General features: G+C 43.9%; 1 protein-coding gene across 3 annotated transcripts; it reads left to right on the forward strand.

The window, feature by feature from the left end:
• The first annotated feature begins 12,962 nt into the window (after window positions 1-12,962).
• Window positions 12,963-17,137, forward strand: LOC4343944 (serine/threonine-protein kinase SAPK2-like). 3 transcript variants are annotated; one of them, NM_001403161.1, is made up of 9 exons: window positions 12,963-13,307; window positions 14,384-14,458; window positions 15,621-15,722; window positions 15,805-15,858; window positions 15,944-16,036; window positions 16,119-16,211; window positions 16,294-16,398; window positions 16,510-16,608; window positions 16,689-17,123. In NM_001403161.1, the coding sequence occupies exons 1-9, from the start codon at window positions 13,188-13,190 to the stop codon at window positions 16,965-16,967; spliced, it is 1,020 nt and encodes a 339-aa protein (NP_001390090.1). In that variant the 5' UTR covers window positions 12,963-13,187; the 3' UTR covers window positions 16,968-17,123. The 3 variants fall into 3 exon arrangements, 2 of the variants coding, with proteins under 2 accessions (NP_001390090.1, NP_001390091.1); NR_175359.1 differs by having other exon boundaries at window positions 12,984-13,307; window positions 15,652-15,722; window positions 16,493-16,608; window positions 16,689-17,137; NM_001403162.1 differs by having other exon boundaries at window positions 12,984-13,307; window positions 15,652-15,722; window positions 16,689-17,137.
• Window positions 17,138-17,911: the final 774 nt, after the last annotated feature.

Raw genomic sequence — 17,911 nt, forward strand, 5'->3', positions numbered from 1 at the left:
TGATCGTCACCTGTAGCAGTCTTGAGGTATCTTCTCTTGTAGTGTTTTTTTATCATATAGTAGGAGTAGTAGCGTGCCTTTCTTCTGGTGTTCAGGTGTTGGCGTCTTCAGGCCGGCCGTCCATCAGTCGTTGTCACCTTGTCTTGTCTTTTGTCTTCCCCTTGAGGTTCACTCTATCTGTTCACTCCTTGAAATGATTGGATGTGTCTTTCTAAACAAATCATCATAAGTTGAGTACATGAGTTACAATTAGGCCCATTAAGCTTGGTGAAAAATTTTCACCGTAGGAATAAATTCACGGGAGGTCCTTAACTTAACAGCGAGATTTTTTAAGGTATGTTAACCACAAACCAGAAATGTGTACCCCTAAACTCACACAAACTAAGCACACAAGGTTCTATAGCAGTATAGATGGACGGTTTCGCTAACGTGGCATCCTAATCAGCAAAACAAAAAATTAAAAAACTGCGGGACCCACATGTAAGTGAGAAAAAAAGGGACCCACATCTCCTCATTCTTCTCTTTTCTTCGTTCTTCTCTCATGGTCCCGACGAAATGAGGCACGCCGCCGCCATCTCCCGCGGTCGCGGCGGCGGACGGCGGGAGCATGCGCGCGGGCGACGACGTGGGCACAGGTACGGCCACCGCCGCGGCAGCGGACTGGAGCGAGCGGGCGATGACGTTGGAGTCACGCGGAGAACAGCGGAGAAGGCGAGTGAGGCGGGCGGCGACCTTGCTCCCGTTCGCGTGAGGCGTCGGCGTCACCTTCATCCTCCGCAGCGATTTCCCCGACGAGCTAGCGGAAGAACCGGGTCGGCGGGCAGGCGGCGTCGAGGCTAAGCGTCAAGCATGGCTCCGATGGAGCGGCACGTCTCGGTGGGCGGGTGGAGCAGGAGGGGCGGAGCGGCGGCTGGCAAAGGAGGAGCCAATCGGCCACACCGCAGTCATGCTCTTCCACGCGCCCGCCGCTGTCCATCGTCGCTTCGCCCGCCGCCCCCCATCATCGCTCTGCCGGCATCCCGGCGCCGCTCCGCCCGCCGTGCTCGCCCACCGCCGCTCCGCTGCCGCACGGGCCTCTGCCGCTCCCGAGGGCGGAGGCAGCTGGATCCGTGCGCCGGCGGAGGCAGTCGCCCACGAGCTCGTCCACCGCGAGGGTCCGTGGAGGCGCCGTTCTTCATTGCCGTTGGCATCGTCCATCATCGCCACCACGGGGGCCCGTGGTGGCGTCGTCCATCATCGTCGCCATCATCGTCGATTCCAAGGGCCGCCGCCAGAAAGCGGAGTCATCCACCGCGGGGCATTCGCCGCCGCCTTCGGCTCTGCCGCAACCGCGACGGCCCACCCACAAGCCAGTGTTCGCCGGGGGCTCCCCATTTGGTGGCTTCAGCGGCGGCGGCGCTGCTCTCCGAAACTGCTGCCACACTGGTCGAGTCCGCCGCCGCCGCCCGCATCTGCCCGCCGGCCTCCCTCAGTGAAGATGAGAAGAGAGAAGAGGAGAAAGAAAATATAATGTGCAGCTGACATGTGGGCCCCACATATTCCTTTTTATTTTTTTTGCTGACTAGATGCCACGTCAGCGAAACCACCCATCTATTTGTGTGCACGGTTTGTGTGAGTTTATGGATACATATTTCTGGTAGTTAAGGGACCTAAAAAATTTCGCTATAAGTTGAGGGACCTCCGGTGAACTTATTCCTTTCACCGTATAGGTCCCATGGCCCATGTGTTCATCTTACATGGGCTAGGCTTTATACTTTCCTGTCCAATGTGAGGCGGCATTTTAATTCAGAGCAAGTCCACTTTACGTTCCTCATATTCGTATCGAGTTTAAACAGTATCGTTAAATCTCAATACCGAAATTCTTAATACCACAAAGATGCAAAACTGGATAAATTAGATACACGGCAGTACGGATGATTGGTTTCGTTGACATGGTATCGTAGTTAGTAAAAAAAGTTTTAAAAAAATACGAAGCCTACATTGTAAGTGATCATCTTACCTTCTTTCTTTACTTCCTCTCTCCTCCCTTCAATCCCTCGTCTCATCCATGGTACGAACTACAGGAACCAAGATCAATCTGCACATACACCAACCCGCTAATTGCCAGCACGCAACGTAGAAAAGCATTGAGCAATCAACGAGATAATTACTGCACCGAACACATAGATTGAATGCATCAGACGAACCGAAACCACCAAGAGACACGTAACAAAACGGATAGGCCTCCTGTACACGATCGAATCGGGAGAAGAAATCACCTGGGACGCGGCCGTCGACAGAAGACTGAACTCGGGAAGACGGCACCAAAGACATGATCGATTCAAGAGACGGGACAAACCTGGGGACGCGACCGTCGTCCCTCGGCGCCGGCAGCAGATCAAACACGAGGAGAATGGACAGCGCCGTGGAACGCCTTGGGCGCTCCGGACTCGGGAGCATGGTTCACAGTTCCGACGAAAACCGATCAAATTCCACAAAATTTCGTTAAAGCCGACCGGTTTACGCAAGCTTATCGGTAAACTCAGAGAATTTGTATTCAATTTTTGGTTTATGAAATTTGTTCGGAATCTATTGACTTTTCACTGGATTTCGTGAAAACAATCATTATATTAGAGCCCGAAACGAAAGGTCACATCGGAATCGTAAACCCTCCTCGGGAGGCGGCATGGGGTAGGAGAGATGGCGTGCACGCGGGTGGCTGCCAGCACACGGGGATGTGCCTGCGTCCAACACGGTGGAGCACACGCCGAGGCGGCACAGGAGTGATCGCCGTGGCTAGGCCGGATTGAGATCCCCACGATGACGATCTCCTCTTTCCTTTGGATAAGAGAGGAATAAGGTGAAGTGATCACTTAGATATGGATTCCATATGTTTTTTTTTAAAGTTTCTCTTTACCGGCTAGGATACTACGTCAGCAAATCAATCATCCATAATATAATGGGATCTAATTTAGGCCAATTTTGCAAGTTAGGGTGCCAAGATTTTCGGTATTGCAATTCAGATATGCAATTTAAAATTTATGAACTCGACACAAAGTTGAGGGATGTAAGTATTTGCGATTGTTGGGCTGTTCACGGGTTCTGTTTTGAAGTCGAAGTCCATATTTGCGATTGAACCTGGGCTGGATGGCGCCGTGACTTGGGCCATACGGGACTATGTTTTGGAAGAAGCACACGTAGCATAGAATTGAGCACCGCAGTGACACACACGGACACACCTAGTACATGCTTTTGTAACACTCTTACAATAGACAAAATTCAGAAATAAATCATTAAACCTAAAAAAGTTGTATGAATCATACACATGCCTATGCAAGTACCCGTACCAAAATTTCAAGGCAAACACTTCCACTCACTCCAGGTTGATAATACTTATCGTTTTAGATAAGGGCACGGTTTTCAAGAAACAACTTTGACCATTATTTCTTATTATAATATATATATAAATGTTAACGATATATGATTTTAGTGAAGTACTTAGTATTTTTGAAGACTAATCTGTGCATATAATCACCATATTTCAAAAAGACAAATATTTTATAAATTATTCACAACGAAAAATTTTAATGTTTTATCTTACCCTTGTTTAAAAGGATAAGAGTATTATCAGCTTGGAGAGAGTAGCTACGAACCTATAAACTTATCCCGGAATAAAAATGTCCCCAATATCATCATATCCGGATATCCCCTGTATTAGACCACGGTCTATCATCATTCATTTTCCGAAGAAAAAATATCCAACGTTCCGACCCACCACCACCACCAAGCATGCACCGGCCAATCGTACGTACCCGGTCCGCCGTCCTCCGCCACTTTCCTCCGCCGCCCGCCTTTCCCATCCCCACCAAAAACACGGTTTCCCCTTTTCCCCTTCCGCTGCCGACGTCCGTAGAAACAAACGGCAGCTAACCACTGCACTATTCCTCTCATCACCTCGTTTCGTTGGTTTGGAAAGACACACTGCCCTGCACTGCACTGCGAGGCGCCGCGACCGCGACCGCGACTGCGACCCCGAACTTTCTTTTCGTTATCCCGCGCGCGGCGCGCTGCCGGTAGACTAGACCAGTGGTTGGTTGGTTGGCTGGCCGCTCGATCGATCGGGCGTGCGTGCGTCAAATGCAAACGCGAGATTGCGTTGCGGAGCCCTGCGCGGGACGGCCGGGACGTCGGTTCGCGAGTCGCTTTCTCTCATCTCTTTTCGCGGCGCGTTCGCCTAGCGATCGACCTGAGCTAGCCGCGCGCGCATGCACGGTCTCTGCCACCGGCCGTCGTCCTTGCCTTCTTGGTTTCGAATACAGGATAAGGATAGGCATGCGTGCCATGCGGGGTAAAACTTAAAATGCGAGCCGTACTAGGTGAGAAAACTTCGGTGTCACACGTACGCTTGGCACGCATGCAGTACCGGTCCGGCCGGGATATTTTGGAACACGTCACACACGGTCATGGTTGGCGATGCTGACACACGGCCATCGGTCGGTTCAGGTTCATGTGTTGCCTGGAGGACGTATGTATGCGTCCCTTTCGTCCCCAGTTAATTTCCACGTTATTTTTCACGTACGCTGGCCGGCCGGTTCAAACTTTTACTGGAGTACGTTGCGAATTGCCGCGTTGACGCAGCGTATACGTAAGTGTATGTAGCTGGCGCTCGACGGGTCGGACGGTGCCACTGCCATGCAAGGCAAATCCGTCGCTGTTTTTCTCATTTTTTTACTGTCATCAACCCAAGCCATGTACAGCCCACTGGTAGAGAAACCATCTTTGGTCGGTCGACCAAATTCCACAATAGTCCCGGTTGCAATAAAAACCGGGAGTAAAGATCATCTTTAGTCCCGGTTAAAATTTTTTTGATCTTTAGTCCCGGTTTAAAGAAGTTGGTGGGTAGGGTCAGGCTCCAATTATCTTTAGTCCCGGTTGGTATAAACAACCGGGACTAAAGATCTATTTTTACTTCCGGTTGTTTATACCAACCGGGACCAAAATAGACTGCCGAGCGCGTGCCCCAATTATCTCCTTGCGGTGACCCCTCTCCTTTTTTTTCTCTCCTCTTTAAGTCTCTCGGTATCCGCCTCCAGCGCCTCCTCGATATCCCCTTCCTCCCCTGGCCCTTCCCCTTCCTCCTTCCCCTCTCTGCTCCCCCTTCCTATCCCCGCCTCCTCCTCCTCCTTCCCCTCTCTACTGCGGCCGGGCGGCGGCGACGGAGCGAGGCAGCTGCGCGGCGGCGGCTGGTGGGGCCGCGGTTGTGCGGCGGCGGCGGCGGAGCGAGGCGGCCGCACGGCAGGCAGCCGTGCGGCGGCAGCGGAGCGAGGCGGCCGTGGGCGGCGGTGGGTGGGGCTGCGGCCGTGCGGCGGCCGCGCGGCAGGCGGCCGTGCGACGGCGGCCGATGGGGCCGCGGCCGGCGGCCGGCAACAGCGGCAGTCAACATTGTTTTTTTATTTGTGATTCACTGTGATGTACTTTTGTATGGACAATATTGTGATTCATTGTACATTTGTATGGATCTGTGATGTATAAGATTTGTGATGTTACTTTGGTTTGGGGTTTGATTTGGGTATTTGGGGTTTAATTTGGGATATGTATCCCACTTGATTCGAGAGAAAATAAAAAAGAAAAAAAAGAAAAGGACCATCTCACCGCCGCTACCTCTCTTTGGTCTCGGTTGGTGTTACCAACCGGGACTAAAGATCCCCTCTCTTTAGTCCCGGTTGGTAACAGATCGATCTTTAGTCCCGGGTATTTGAACCGGGACTAAAGATAACGATCTTTAGTTCCAGATTAGTAGTCCCGGTTTGAAAACCGGGACTACAGGGGGTTACGAACCGGGACTAAAAAGCAATTCTCCACCGGTGGCCGGACGCTCTCACGGCAAGGCAACACGTACGTACGCACGACGCCACGGCGTCGAGAGGGCGGGGGGGGGGGGGGGGGGGAACTCGTGGATTCTCCACCGGTGACGCCGACCTTTGCTGCTCGCGCAAACGCACGATGGATCGATCGAAACACGACTGGTTCAACGAGACCATCACGTCACCGATCACTACCAGCAGCAACGGCCGGTTTGCCCTTTGCAGACGGAGAAATTTAAAGACCATGTGGCGATTGAGAGCGAGACAAATCTACGCCAGTTTCTCGCCTCCTCACCCCGTCCCTGTCTCTGCGTATAATATCGTACTAGATAATTAAAGAGACAATTTTACGCCATTTTTTTTTCTTTAGTGTCCTCTCTCTATCTATGCCTTTGTCTCTGCGTAGATAATTAAAGAGGGAAATGAGAAAAATAGAGAAAGGACGTGCACACAGAGGAGGCCTTTTGTTTGATGCTACCTGAACGTGATGAGAACGTCCGTGGGCCTCTGGCTTAACGTATGATAGCCGGTGCAGCAAGCTGAAACGAAGGGCTGGTTTGGTTTGAGGTCTAAATTAGGGTTATTAACATTTGACAATTTTAATAGTGTTTAGTGTCTATTTGGTTTAAAGCCAAATTTTGACATATCAAAAAAACAGACCATTTTAATAGTGAACTTAGGCTATTTTGGCTTCAATCCAAACACAATTTTGTTTTACCAAAATTAGTCATGATAAACTTACCAGAATTTAGCATTGATAAAATTTAGTAATGCCTATTTAGGGCCCCTTTGAATCGCAGGGTAGAAAAAACGGAGGAATAGGAAAAACACAGTATTCTGACAGGAATTGAAGTGTAAAACAGAGGATTGCAAAACACAGGAAAAACACAGAAATGGTCGTTTGATTGGTGCACAGGAAAAACGCAGGAATCGGATGAGAGAGATAGACTCAAAGGAAATTTTCCAAGAGGTTGGAGCTCTTGCTAAATTTCCTGTAAAATCCACATGCAATGTGACATTTCATAGGAATTTCATAGAATTTGGAAAGCTTCAATTCTTTAAATCAAAGGGCCAAATAGAAAAATTTCCTATAGAATTTGAATCCTATAAAATATCTACATAAATCCTTTAATTTAAAGGGGCCCTTAGACCACAAACCAAACCAAAAGGAAGTAACGAACACGAGCAAAGGAACAAAACGGTCGTGGCCGTGGGGGACGGAGATATGGCGTCGACTTGGGACGGAGAAAAATCTCAATGCAATGTTGTCGTTTATCTGGTGGACTGCAGCTGATCTGCCCAATTGGACGAGACACCGGGGTATGGCTATCAAAATCTCCACTGCCAGTGAAGATACGAGCAACGAGAGAGTACTTGTGATGGCTATCAAAATCTCTATTGTAGAGAACCGTACATTTATTTTTCCATTTTTTTCTATTTTTGTCTTGAAACTTGTGCAAATTTAGCTTAATTGGGAGAGGCCACGTAGTGATCCGGGAGAAGTGTGGCGCTGTGAGCTCGGGTTGCCGTGGCGGGCGGTAGAGCGCCGCATGCGCTGCGGCGGACAACTACCGGCACACGTGGAGGGCCACCCGCCTCCTCTCCTCGAGAGTCTCCTCCACTCTGCCACTTGACGTGGGCCCAGCGGCGCCGCGGTCAAGTTGGTCAAGTTGTGGCGCCCTATCGACCAACGGCTTTGTTTGCGCGGCTTCTCTTCGTCTGATAATTGCCACGGCGGATAGCCATTTTTGTTCACCTTAAATATTGATGAATCTGGTCATAGGGTGGAGGGCGATGAGTAACAGTGATAGTCTAGCCTCCAGTTTTTAATATAGAGTTAATTGAATCCATATCGTTGTTGCCATATTATAAAACTGCTACGACTGTTCGCGATATCGATTTGAGTGCCAGTATAATTTTATAAAATTGGATCATGCCATCGTCGTGTCTGTTACGCTCTCTTTCTTCCTTCTCTTCTTTTCTTCTTCCCTATCGGTCGGTCGCTCTTCTCCTTTCCCGAGCATGAATGTGTGGGGACAGTGATAGGAAAAGTCAGCATTGGCGGATGGCAAGCCATGACTGTCCACGGACGGTGAGATGTCGAGGCGATACCGGTGATGACTAGTGGGCATGGGTGTGTGTGGTAAGAAGAAAAGACGGTGACAATGGGTGGTGAGCCATGGTTCTCCTCATGCGGCGAGAGAGCGAGAGGCGACGCCGACAATGGCGTGACATAGCTATGCGTGGGCAACGGCGAGAGGGTGAGGAGGCCATTGCATCTCCTTCCCTATCATCGACGAGCTTTTTCGGCTAATCCAATTCCTCCTCATCGATGATGCCCATGAAATCGACAAGGAGCATCTTGGGCTCACCGTGCGGGATGGGGGAGTCTGCTCGGAAGATTGGACTCGCCAATGGCTTCATGCCCACGAGGCCGCCGATTCATTCCTTAACCAGATCCGATAAATGAGACCGCGGTGGTCGTCGCCGACAGAGAAAAGCGGTGGGAGGCTCGTCATGCCTGCCGAACGAGGGGAGGATGGAAGTGAAGATGGAAAACGTGACGGCAATATCATAGATCTAATTTTATCAAATTTCAGTGGCACTCAACTAATATCGCAAATTATAGTGTCATTTTTCTAATATGACAAATTCTCAATTTATGGATATAATTAACCCAAAGAAACCCTTTAATATATGTCGCAGTTTAATTTTCTCTCAAATTTTAACCAACAATTATTCGATTAGCTAGTTAAACTAAATTAAAAGGAATACTGAGTACTAAATTTCTTATCGAAAGTACCTTAAACATATCTAATATGTTTATCGATTTACTTAAATATATTTAGTGAAGACTAATAATCAAATGAATTAAAAAAAATTAAATGCACTAATATTTTTTAAAAAATTGAGGTCCGAGTAGTAGCAAACTGGTTCGGTTGAGCTCAATATTGCAAAATGCTCCGGCAGGAGGACCTGGGTACTACAATCAAATCATTGATGCTCGGATGGTACTGCATTATTATGAATGGCCATAATATGCAGTATGTCCGTGATTGATTAGGGGTACATAACAGCATTGAAAATGTAGACCTGCATGGAATATTTCAAGCCCAAAAATCAACGGGCAGACGGTTCTAGAGTGACCAATCTTTTTTTTAAAGAAAAACAAAAATAAATAACCGTACATTCCTGAAATTAAAAAAAAAACTGTCAGTTCAGGTGTTCGTGGCTACAAATACAGTATCGTTAGCGTTAGCTATGAAGAATCGGTCAGAAAAAAGGGTTTGCTCAAGATAATGATAATAATTTAGCACTACCCTGGCTGGCTAAGCAACTAAACTAACTAATACTCGTATTTATTTTCAGTCATGTCATTAGCCCACGAAGAAATGGTTGCTTCCGTGCAAGCAGCAAACCAGAGCAAGAAACGCTTTGCACCAGAGAGATTAAAAAACTATCAGTATCACATTATTTTACTGACATTTGCTTTCCACTTCAAGACATCTGCTAATTGTATATTCGATGGTTTGGTGCCTGACAGTTAGAGTATCCTAATAATAAGCCATGGCTGGGTGATGCCACGAACCATTCTGTTCTAGATGCGACTACCCCATCTACTGGGCAACGCAACAAAGAGGAAAACCTTAACAAATTTTAATCCAGAAGTTTCGGTTCCTAGCTGAATTTTTAGAGCAGGTACAATAGCAGATTATAAGCCAATTATAAACACATTTCGAGAAAATAAAAAAGAAAAGAGATGGACAGCAGGCTACAGATTTATAGCCAGCTGTAGCACGGACTTTAAGATGCATATGTATATGACAGATGAGACCAGATATTAATTATGTAGTATATGTTTATATGTAACTACTGTATGAATTGACTATTAAATTGACTATAGATGATTTGGAGTCCGCAGTTAGCTTTACTACTAAACTTGCTCTTAATGGAATGTTCCATCCCAAAGTTCATCATTCTGTTTGGTTAGCATTAGAGCAGGTACAATAGCAGACTATTAACCAGCTATAAACATATTTTAATGAGATAAAAAGATAAGAAAAAAGAGCAGCGGGCTATAAATCTGCAGCCGGTTGTAGCACGGACTCTAAGATGCAATGTGTGTATAATAGATAGGACTATATACTAATAGTATAGTAAACAATTATTGTATAAATTAGCTATTAGATTAGCTATAGATGAATTAGAGTTAGTAGTGGGCTATACTATTAAACTTGCTCTTAGCATGCGGTTAGAGTGACAGCAACATCGGTTCATCGATCAAGAGTAGATTATGAGTGGATTATAAGTTGTAATAGCTTACTAGTGAAAAATATTTTACGAGTAAAACTTTTATATATACACATCCATAAATTTTTATAATTTTTAAAATAAATGCATTAATGATACCTAAAATCCACTTAAAATTAAGTTTTAAAATTTAAACTTTGACGTCGATTAATTTGTTATACGTCAATCAATAAGACCCTTTAGCTATTGCACCTACCGTATTTTTCCTGGATATAAAGTAAGATCCTGGGATCAAAGAAAGCTTCGCAATCACATGTTGAGAAAAGGAGTGGGCTTTCAGAAGCAGGAGCAGAAAATGATGTATGATAGACTAGTTCGGTACTGCAGTTAGGTGCCCATAAAGAAGATCTTCCGGTGATTGCATTGGGAATGTTCGGTTGCATTTGGAGCTAGTATTTGGCTATAGTATTATACTAGTATTGAACTTGCTTTAACAGATTTCTTCAGCTTAATAATTTACTGTTTGAATTTGTTCTACATTTTGAGCAGCTTTGATGGTTTCTTTGTGTAGTTTTTTCAAGTATAAACCAACTCGATCAAAGTTAGGAACAGTACAGATAGAAGGCAACAATGTCATATCAGAGGAGAGAATCATTCCTGTGTTACGTGGAGTATAAACAATCTGCAATACTCTGGTCATTGCTACATCTGACAAAAGTCGTTGTGTTACCACTTACCACCATGTCGTTCAAGCAGAGCTGGAGAATCTTTTCCTCAATTTTCTGTTCGGTTTTCAGTTCCACCTTGCCTCTTTTGGTCATGGTAGCGCCACGTGGACATACCAAATCCACCATTTTAATCCAGAAGATATATAAAATGTGATTTTCTTAAGAGGAGGTTTGGTGAAAGATACCAGAAGATTTTCATGGCTTCAAAGCTGCATGCAAGTGAGAGAAGCTGGCATAGAGAGAAAGGTGCCCTCCGATGCGACCGATTTTTGTTCAGATCGACAGCAACATCAACCACTTTTTGTTCAGTTAAATCCATTCTTCTGGTCGTCTGTTTTTCTTGCAGACAACTTTGGCATCTTTGAAATGCTGAAGGGCTCGATGGATTGGCATATCTTTGACGGATCATGAACTCGATGACGGAAATGGCAGATTCTACTGGCGTATGTTCGCGGAATAGGACGAGATGTCGGCTGTTGATTTACGCGCGCGTGTGAAGTTGTTTTCTGCAGTTCAGTGCCCGTTTGATCATTTCCCATTGGTCGAGAGACTAGTGCCGTGTTTAGTTGTGTTTAGTTGTAAAAATTTTGAAGTATACGAATACACATTTGAAGTATTAACCGTAGACTAATAACAAACAAATTACATATTTCGCCTATAAAATGCGAGATAAATCTATCAAGCTTAATTAATACATCATTAGCAAATGTTTACTGTAGTACCACATTGTCAAATCATGACGTAATTAGGCTCAAAAGATTTGTCCCGCAATTTACATGTAAACTGTGTAATTGGTTTTTTTTCGTTCACATTTAATGCTTCATGCATATGTCCAAACATTTGATGTGACGGAATTTTTAGAAGTTTGAAGGGAACAGCCTAGGAGAAAATACTGCAGTGGTGTTGGGTGATTAGGTCAAATGCTTCGGCAGTTCTGAAATACTAAGGAATTATAGACAAGACATTTTGCAAAAGAAAAAGCATTAAAAATAACTAAAGAAATGGATCACGAGGAATTTTAGAAATCGCCAATATATCACGGTTTTTTACCAACTTGTAAAATGTATTGGGATCTAGTAGTATGAGAGACATAAGAAACAAGGCAAAACTAGAACCAAGCCACTTGGTAATGCTAATGTTCGTCTCTATCTCTCTACTCCCTCCGTAAAAAAAAAACTCAATCCTAGATTTGAACACGTGTGTCCAGGTTCAGATCTAGAATTAGGTATTTTTTGACAGAGGGAGTAGAATTTAACTTGAAATGAAAGTTATATGATTTTTTGAAGAGACAAATGTGTCTATTAATATAACATACTCCCTCTATAAAAAAAACTTAAAAATCTTATTCTAGGTTAAACTTTTCTTTTTTGGGATTAAGAGAGTATTGACGTACCTAGCTTATAATATTGGTGATTCATATGCTGGCCCTATTCGAAGGCACTTGCTGCCTTAGCCGCAGCGACAGTTCAAACCAGTCAAAACAGTTGTAGCCACAACCGTTGTGGTAGCTAGTCTAGCCAAACGTAACCACTGTCATGATAGCAATACTTGTTCAGTACACTTAAATAGAGTAACAGAATTGTATTTGAATTTTGTCGGGGCCGATTATAGTTGACTACTAGCACATAAGTAATCAATTGTTTTGGTAACTTGGTAGGAGTAGGATCTGGTATAGCTGTTTGGATTGATGATAATTTTCATTGGTGTAAGTACAAGTAGCACTAAGTGATTACTTCATGATTAGAGATATCTACCCCCTATATTAAAAAAAAGAAAACCAATTCTCACTATAAATCTTAATATATACGTGTTCTGATTTATCTTTTTTTAGACGGAGTAGTATATGGGGAGCAGTAATAGCATGTAAGTGCATTCTTACTCTCTCTATCTTTAAAAAATCAATATTATAAGTCTGAATATGCAATGCATCTAAATTTATTTTTCTAAGTAAGGTTTTTATGGCCAAATTTACCAGCGAGGCGACCACTTCAGAGTGAGAGCGAGCCCACCAGTCCACCACGACGGTTGGTACGCCTACGTCTCTCTCTCTCTCTCCCTCCTCCCCACTTCCCTCGACTACTCCACCTCCTTCGCCTCCGCCCCCATCATCAAAAGCCCCCCTCTCCTCTCCCCTCCTCCTCCCCTTCCACACCGCACCACTCCACGCCTTCCTCCTCTTCTCTCGCAGTCCACTCGCTGGTCTCTCCAATTCTTGGCTTCTTTGCTCTGCTGGATTAGCAGCAGCTGCTCTGCTTCTTGCTCTGCCCTTGTCTTTGGGCTTTCAGGGCGGTGTGCTGAGGCCGAGCGGTTTGGGCGGTCTCAAGAATCGCTTGTGCGTGCGGGGGAGTTGTCGTGGGAGGTGGGGATGGAGAGGTACGAGGTGATCAAGGACATAGGGTCGGGGAACTTCGGCGTGGCCAAGCTTGTCCGGGATGTGCGGACCAAGGAGCTGTTTGCCGTCAAGTTCATCGAGAGGGGGCAGAAGGTGAGGCAGAGATCGCGTTGGTTTACCCTCTCCCCCCCTTTATCTCTGTTGCTGTGTGAGTATCTTGTTTGCTTGCATAAACCCAGTTCTTGCAGGCGGGTTCTGATCAGATTCTTGATTTGTGGAAATTTTTGGATTTTTAGTTTAGGGTGCTTGTGCACGGAAAGGGTTTATCCTAATATTTTGGAGGAAATTTCCTTAAAATTGTTGCTGTTGATTTTATTGATTTGACTAATTGCTACTTGATATTGTGTATCTGGTTGACTGGTTCTGCCCCCATACAGTCTGATCGATCGCTTGGACCATCCATTGTGCTACCGTTCCTTTGATCTGCAATACTCCATAAAAAATCGGACTTTTTTTCTATATATTTTTGAGAACCTCCTTAATTCACTCCTTAATATGTGATTTCTTGGCCTTATATCACACTAGACTGTTCAATGCGGGTGACTCTCATCTTATCGCTGTTTCCGATTACAACAAAGAACTGAAATTTGCACCAGGGTGCTCTTGATCTGGCTCTATTGTTAGATGTTTATAAGTAAACTTTGATCTGCTAAAGCTTCTGTCCCTCATTTGACATCTGGGTTATGGGCCAATTCAATAAAACACATGTTGTGGCCATGTGAATGCTTTGCTCTGCCCAATTTACAAGGTCACCTTTTGGGTCCTGTTAAAGTTCATTGAACGCTCCATTTCTTGTTGATTCGTTTAAGGCGTAGTAGTAGTTAAATGAGGTACTTTAATTCGATTTCTACTTAGTATGGACACAACTAACATCGTTAATCAGTGCCACCATTATGTTATTATGTTAGGACTTGGGTTCATCGATCTGGGTTTATGTTATGTTACTACTCTTGTGTTCTAGAACACCTCAATTTTCCCAGCGTATTATTTTGGACCTAACCATTTTCTGTTCCCACCTCTCGCCTCTTTAGTGTCTTCATTGTTAACATTTCACCGTTCTTTTCAAACTAGGTTTCTTCAACCTTTTGGGTTCTACAGAGTTTTCTTATATGGTGTCTGATTGTCTTTGATTTGAATCAGCTCACTTTTTTTTTGTTTTTCTTTCATAGATCGACGAGAATGTCCAAAGGGAGATTATGAACCACAGGTCACTGAGGCATCCGAACATTGTTAGATTCAAGGAGGTAAGTCGCATGAATGATAAAAACTTTGAAATTCGTTTCTGCATACCTTGTTTTTAGTACGCTAAATTTTCTATATTTTTGTTGCTGAATGCATTTAAAGTTAGCCAAAAGATGCCCATATTCATAATTTCTCCTTAGGTTCTAAAACCTGTTAAGAAAACAAGCATTTCATATTTTCACTGGAAAAAGATTGGCAATATTCTGGTACAATTTTCAATCTTCCAAAAGATTATTGTAAAATTGCATAAATAAATTTTCATACTTGAAAGATTACCAAGATGAAAATGGTCTTCTGTAATGCTCGACTGTGAAGTCTGAACTATTTTGGTCAGTAGGAAAGCGATATCTGTGATCTATCCATCAATTCTAATAGGACAAATGGAATATGTAAAGAAAAAAGTTTATCCTAGTTGCAGAGTTCAAAGGACTCTTCTTGTATTGACTGTGACTCATACCTTTATGGTCTAAACTTCTAGTATAACTGCCCTCAGAGCTTTAGGAGCACTATTTTGTTTACTTAAGAGAATATGCTATATGTGGGCGCTGAACTTATTTGGTAGACTTTTTGTGTAGATTCTATATCTAAGCACATTATGGGTGTTTCCTTTTCTCTTCTTCTTTCCCTACACAAGACTAGAATGCCACTTCTTTAAACCGTTTAGGATTAATTCTGTTGGATACTTGCATGTTTATCAACACTCAGTTGCTAATATAGCTTGTCCTAGTGCCATGCCCTTGAGCTTGGGTAAGTACTTTAGTGGCTGAGACTTGAGGGCATCATGAGGCCATGACTTCTGTGAAAAAGCTCATAATTGCTCCTAATCATTCATTAAATGACTACTGGTACTGGAAATGAAAGTGACCCAGCAGGATATTATAGCCTCTTGTTCAAATCTTGACCGTGTTAAGCCTTGTTTGCATTTAACAGAAGCCAAATTATCTGAAAGTTGCATTATTCAACTATTTGATGGTAGTTTACATTCATTGTTGCTTTTCATATTGTCAAACATATATTTAGTAGAGACTAGCTTTAAGGAGTTAGGTGGATAATTGCAGGTATCTTGTTAATACCTCTGAGCATTAGAAATGGCTGTCATATTTTCTAAGATTTAAAGCTGTTGTCATAAGATTATATACTCAAAGAGAACACTTAGTTTTTCAGGTTGTGCTAACTCCCACACATTTGGCCATAGTTATGGAATATGCTGCTGGAGGTGAGCTATTCGAAAGGATTTGCAGTGCTGGGAGGTTTAGCGAGGATGAGGTAGAGAATATTTACAAGTCATGATACTTAAAGATTATAAGATGATTCAATTTTGTTGATGGTTTATTCAACCTATCGACAGGCAAGGTTCTTCTTCCAGCAGTTGATTTCAGGAGTTAGCTACTGTCATTCCATGGTACACAATAATCTGAAATCAAATTGTTGTTAGCAACTCAAATGCTCTATATCTTACATAATGATATATTGCCTTATTGTGTCAGCAAATATGTCATAGAGATTTGAAACTAGAAAATACTCTCTTGGATGGGAGCATAGCACCTCGGCTCAAGATATGTGATTTTGGTTACTCAAAGGTAGTCAGGGAAGATTATGGCCTTTAAAAATCGCTGGCTTGGCAACTGAACTCTTATACTTACTCTCGAATTTTCTTTGCAGTCCTCTTTGTTGCACTCTCAACCGAAATCTACTGTCGGTACTCCAGCTTATATCGCTCCTGAGGTCCTTGCTAGAAAAGAATATGATGGAAAGGTAGTTTCTGATTTGCTATTTCTCATTTTTAATGGGCATACTCCTACTATCAAAGTTCCGAATCTCACCATATACAATTTAGGTTGCTGACGTTTGGTCATGTGGAGTAACTCTATATGTGATGCTTGTTGGTGCGTACCCCTTTGAGGACCCTGACGAACCAAGAAACTTCCGCAAGACAATTACTGTGAGTTACCCAACAACCATATATACCTATGAGATCCCTCATTCCATCTTGTTGACCTCAGCTCATGCTGCATCTTGATGTGTGGGAATAAAAGTTATAAGATCCTTGCAGCGGATACTAAGCGTACAATACATGGTTCCTGATTATGTTCGAGTTTCGATGGAATGCAGACATCTTCTGTCCCGGATTTTCGTGGCAAACCCAGAGCAAGTAATTCGTCTCTCAAACCAATTGTTCCTCTAGAACAAAACATTACATTTTGCTCTGTCCTCACCAGTCATTTCTTGCAGCGAATTACCATTCCTGAGATCAAGAACCACCCATGGTTCCTCAAGAACCTGCCGATCGAGATGACTGACGAGTACCAGATGAGCGTCCAGATGAACGACATCAACACCCCGTCACAGGGCCTGGAGGAGATCATGGCCATCATACAGGAGGCGCGGAAGCCGGGTGATGGCTCCAAATTCTCCGGGCAGATCCCGGGCCTAGGGAGCATGGAGCTCGACGACGTTGACACCGACGACATCGACGTCGAGGACAGCGGCGACTTCGTGTGCGCATTGTGACGAGGCCGTGAACTTGCTTTCTCTTCTTGGAGTGTGCTGCTCCTTTTGTTGTGCTGCTGTTCATTTCTGAGAGCTCCATTCTGTTGTTGTGTCAGTGTTTGTAAACGAGGTGCTGTGGATAATCTGAACTCTTTTATATGTTGGTGTTCTTAGCTGAATTCTTTGCGTCCTGCCTGCTTCCCTTTGAGCTATGTGCAGTTTCATCAGTCTCACAATGCATTCTCAATTTCTCATGTTTTGTTATCCTAGCTTTAGGGCCAATTTAGTAATCTCTATATGCGTTGCAGTTGATAACAAAGTTATTCATTTTGTTCATTGTACTGAACTCTTTCCCCCGAAAAGTTATCATACAAGGAGATGCAAACTGTTGTGAGAAGATGAAAATATTGGTAGCCTAAAAGATGGATCTTCTTGGTGAACAGAAACACAATCTTATTTTTTTCCTTAAAAAAGAAAAACTTTTAAATGAAATTGTAATATAATTACATCACAACTATACCATAACTATTATAATTATAAAACTTATGCATAAGTATTAAAAAATATATACAACTTTTTACCCAAGTTATAATAGATATTAGTTACATTGTACACTACAACTAAGTTGCATGTGAATGTTTTTGACTAAAAAAATGCGATAGCTTTTTAGAAATTCCGTAAAAAAAGTTAAAGAAATATACTAAAATGGATTTTCAGTGTGTACGCAGAAAATTATCCTTATGAGGCCTTCATTGTGAGCCCACAATTTCCAGATCACCCAGGCCTCATTTTCATCATAGGCCTTCACACATGGATGAGCACATTAAGGCCCATTCAAACCATGCCTCAAGTGTGGGCCCAAACGAGACTGAAACCAAGAGATAGGCCCATTCCAAGTGAGAAAAGCCAGCCCATTTTTTCCCTCCGGCCCAGTAAGTCCAATCCAACGGTGAAGGCGATCAACG

This window comes from Oryza sativa, chromosome 7 (assembly GCF_034140825.1).
Source record: "Oryza sativa Japonica Group chromosome 7, ASM3414082v1".
NCBI lineage: Eukaryota > Viridiplantae > Streptophyta > Magnoliopsida > Poales > Poaceae > Oryza > Oryza sativa.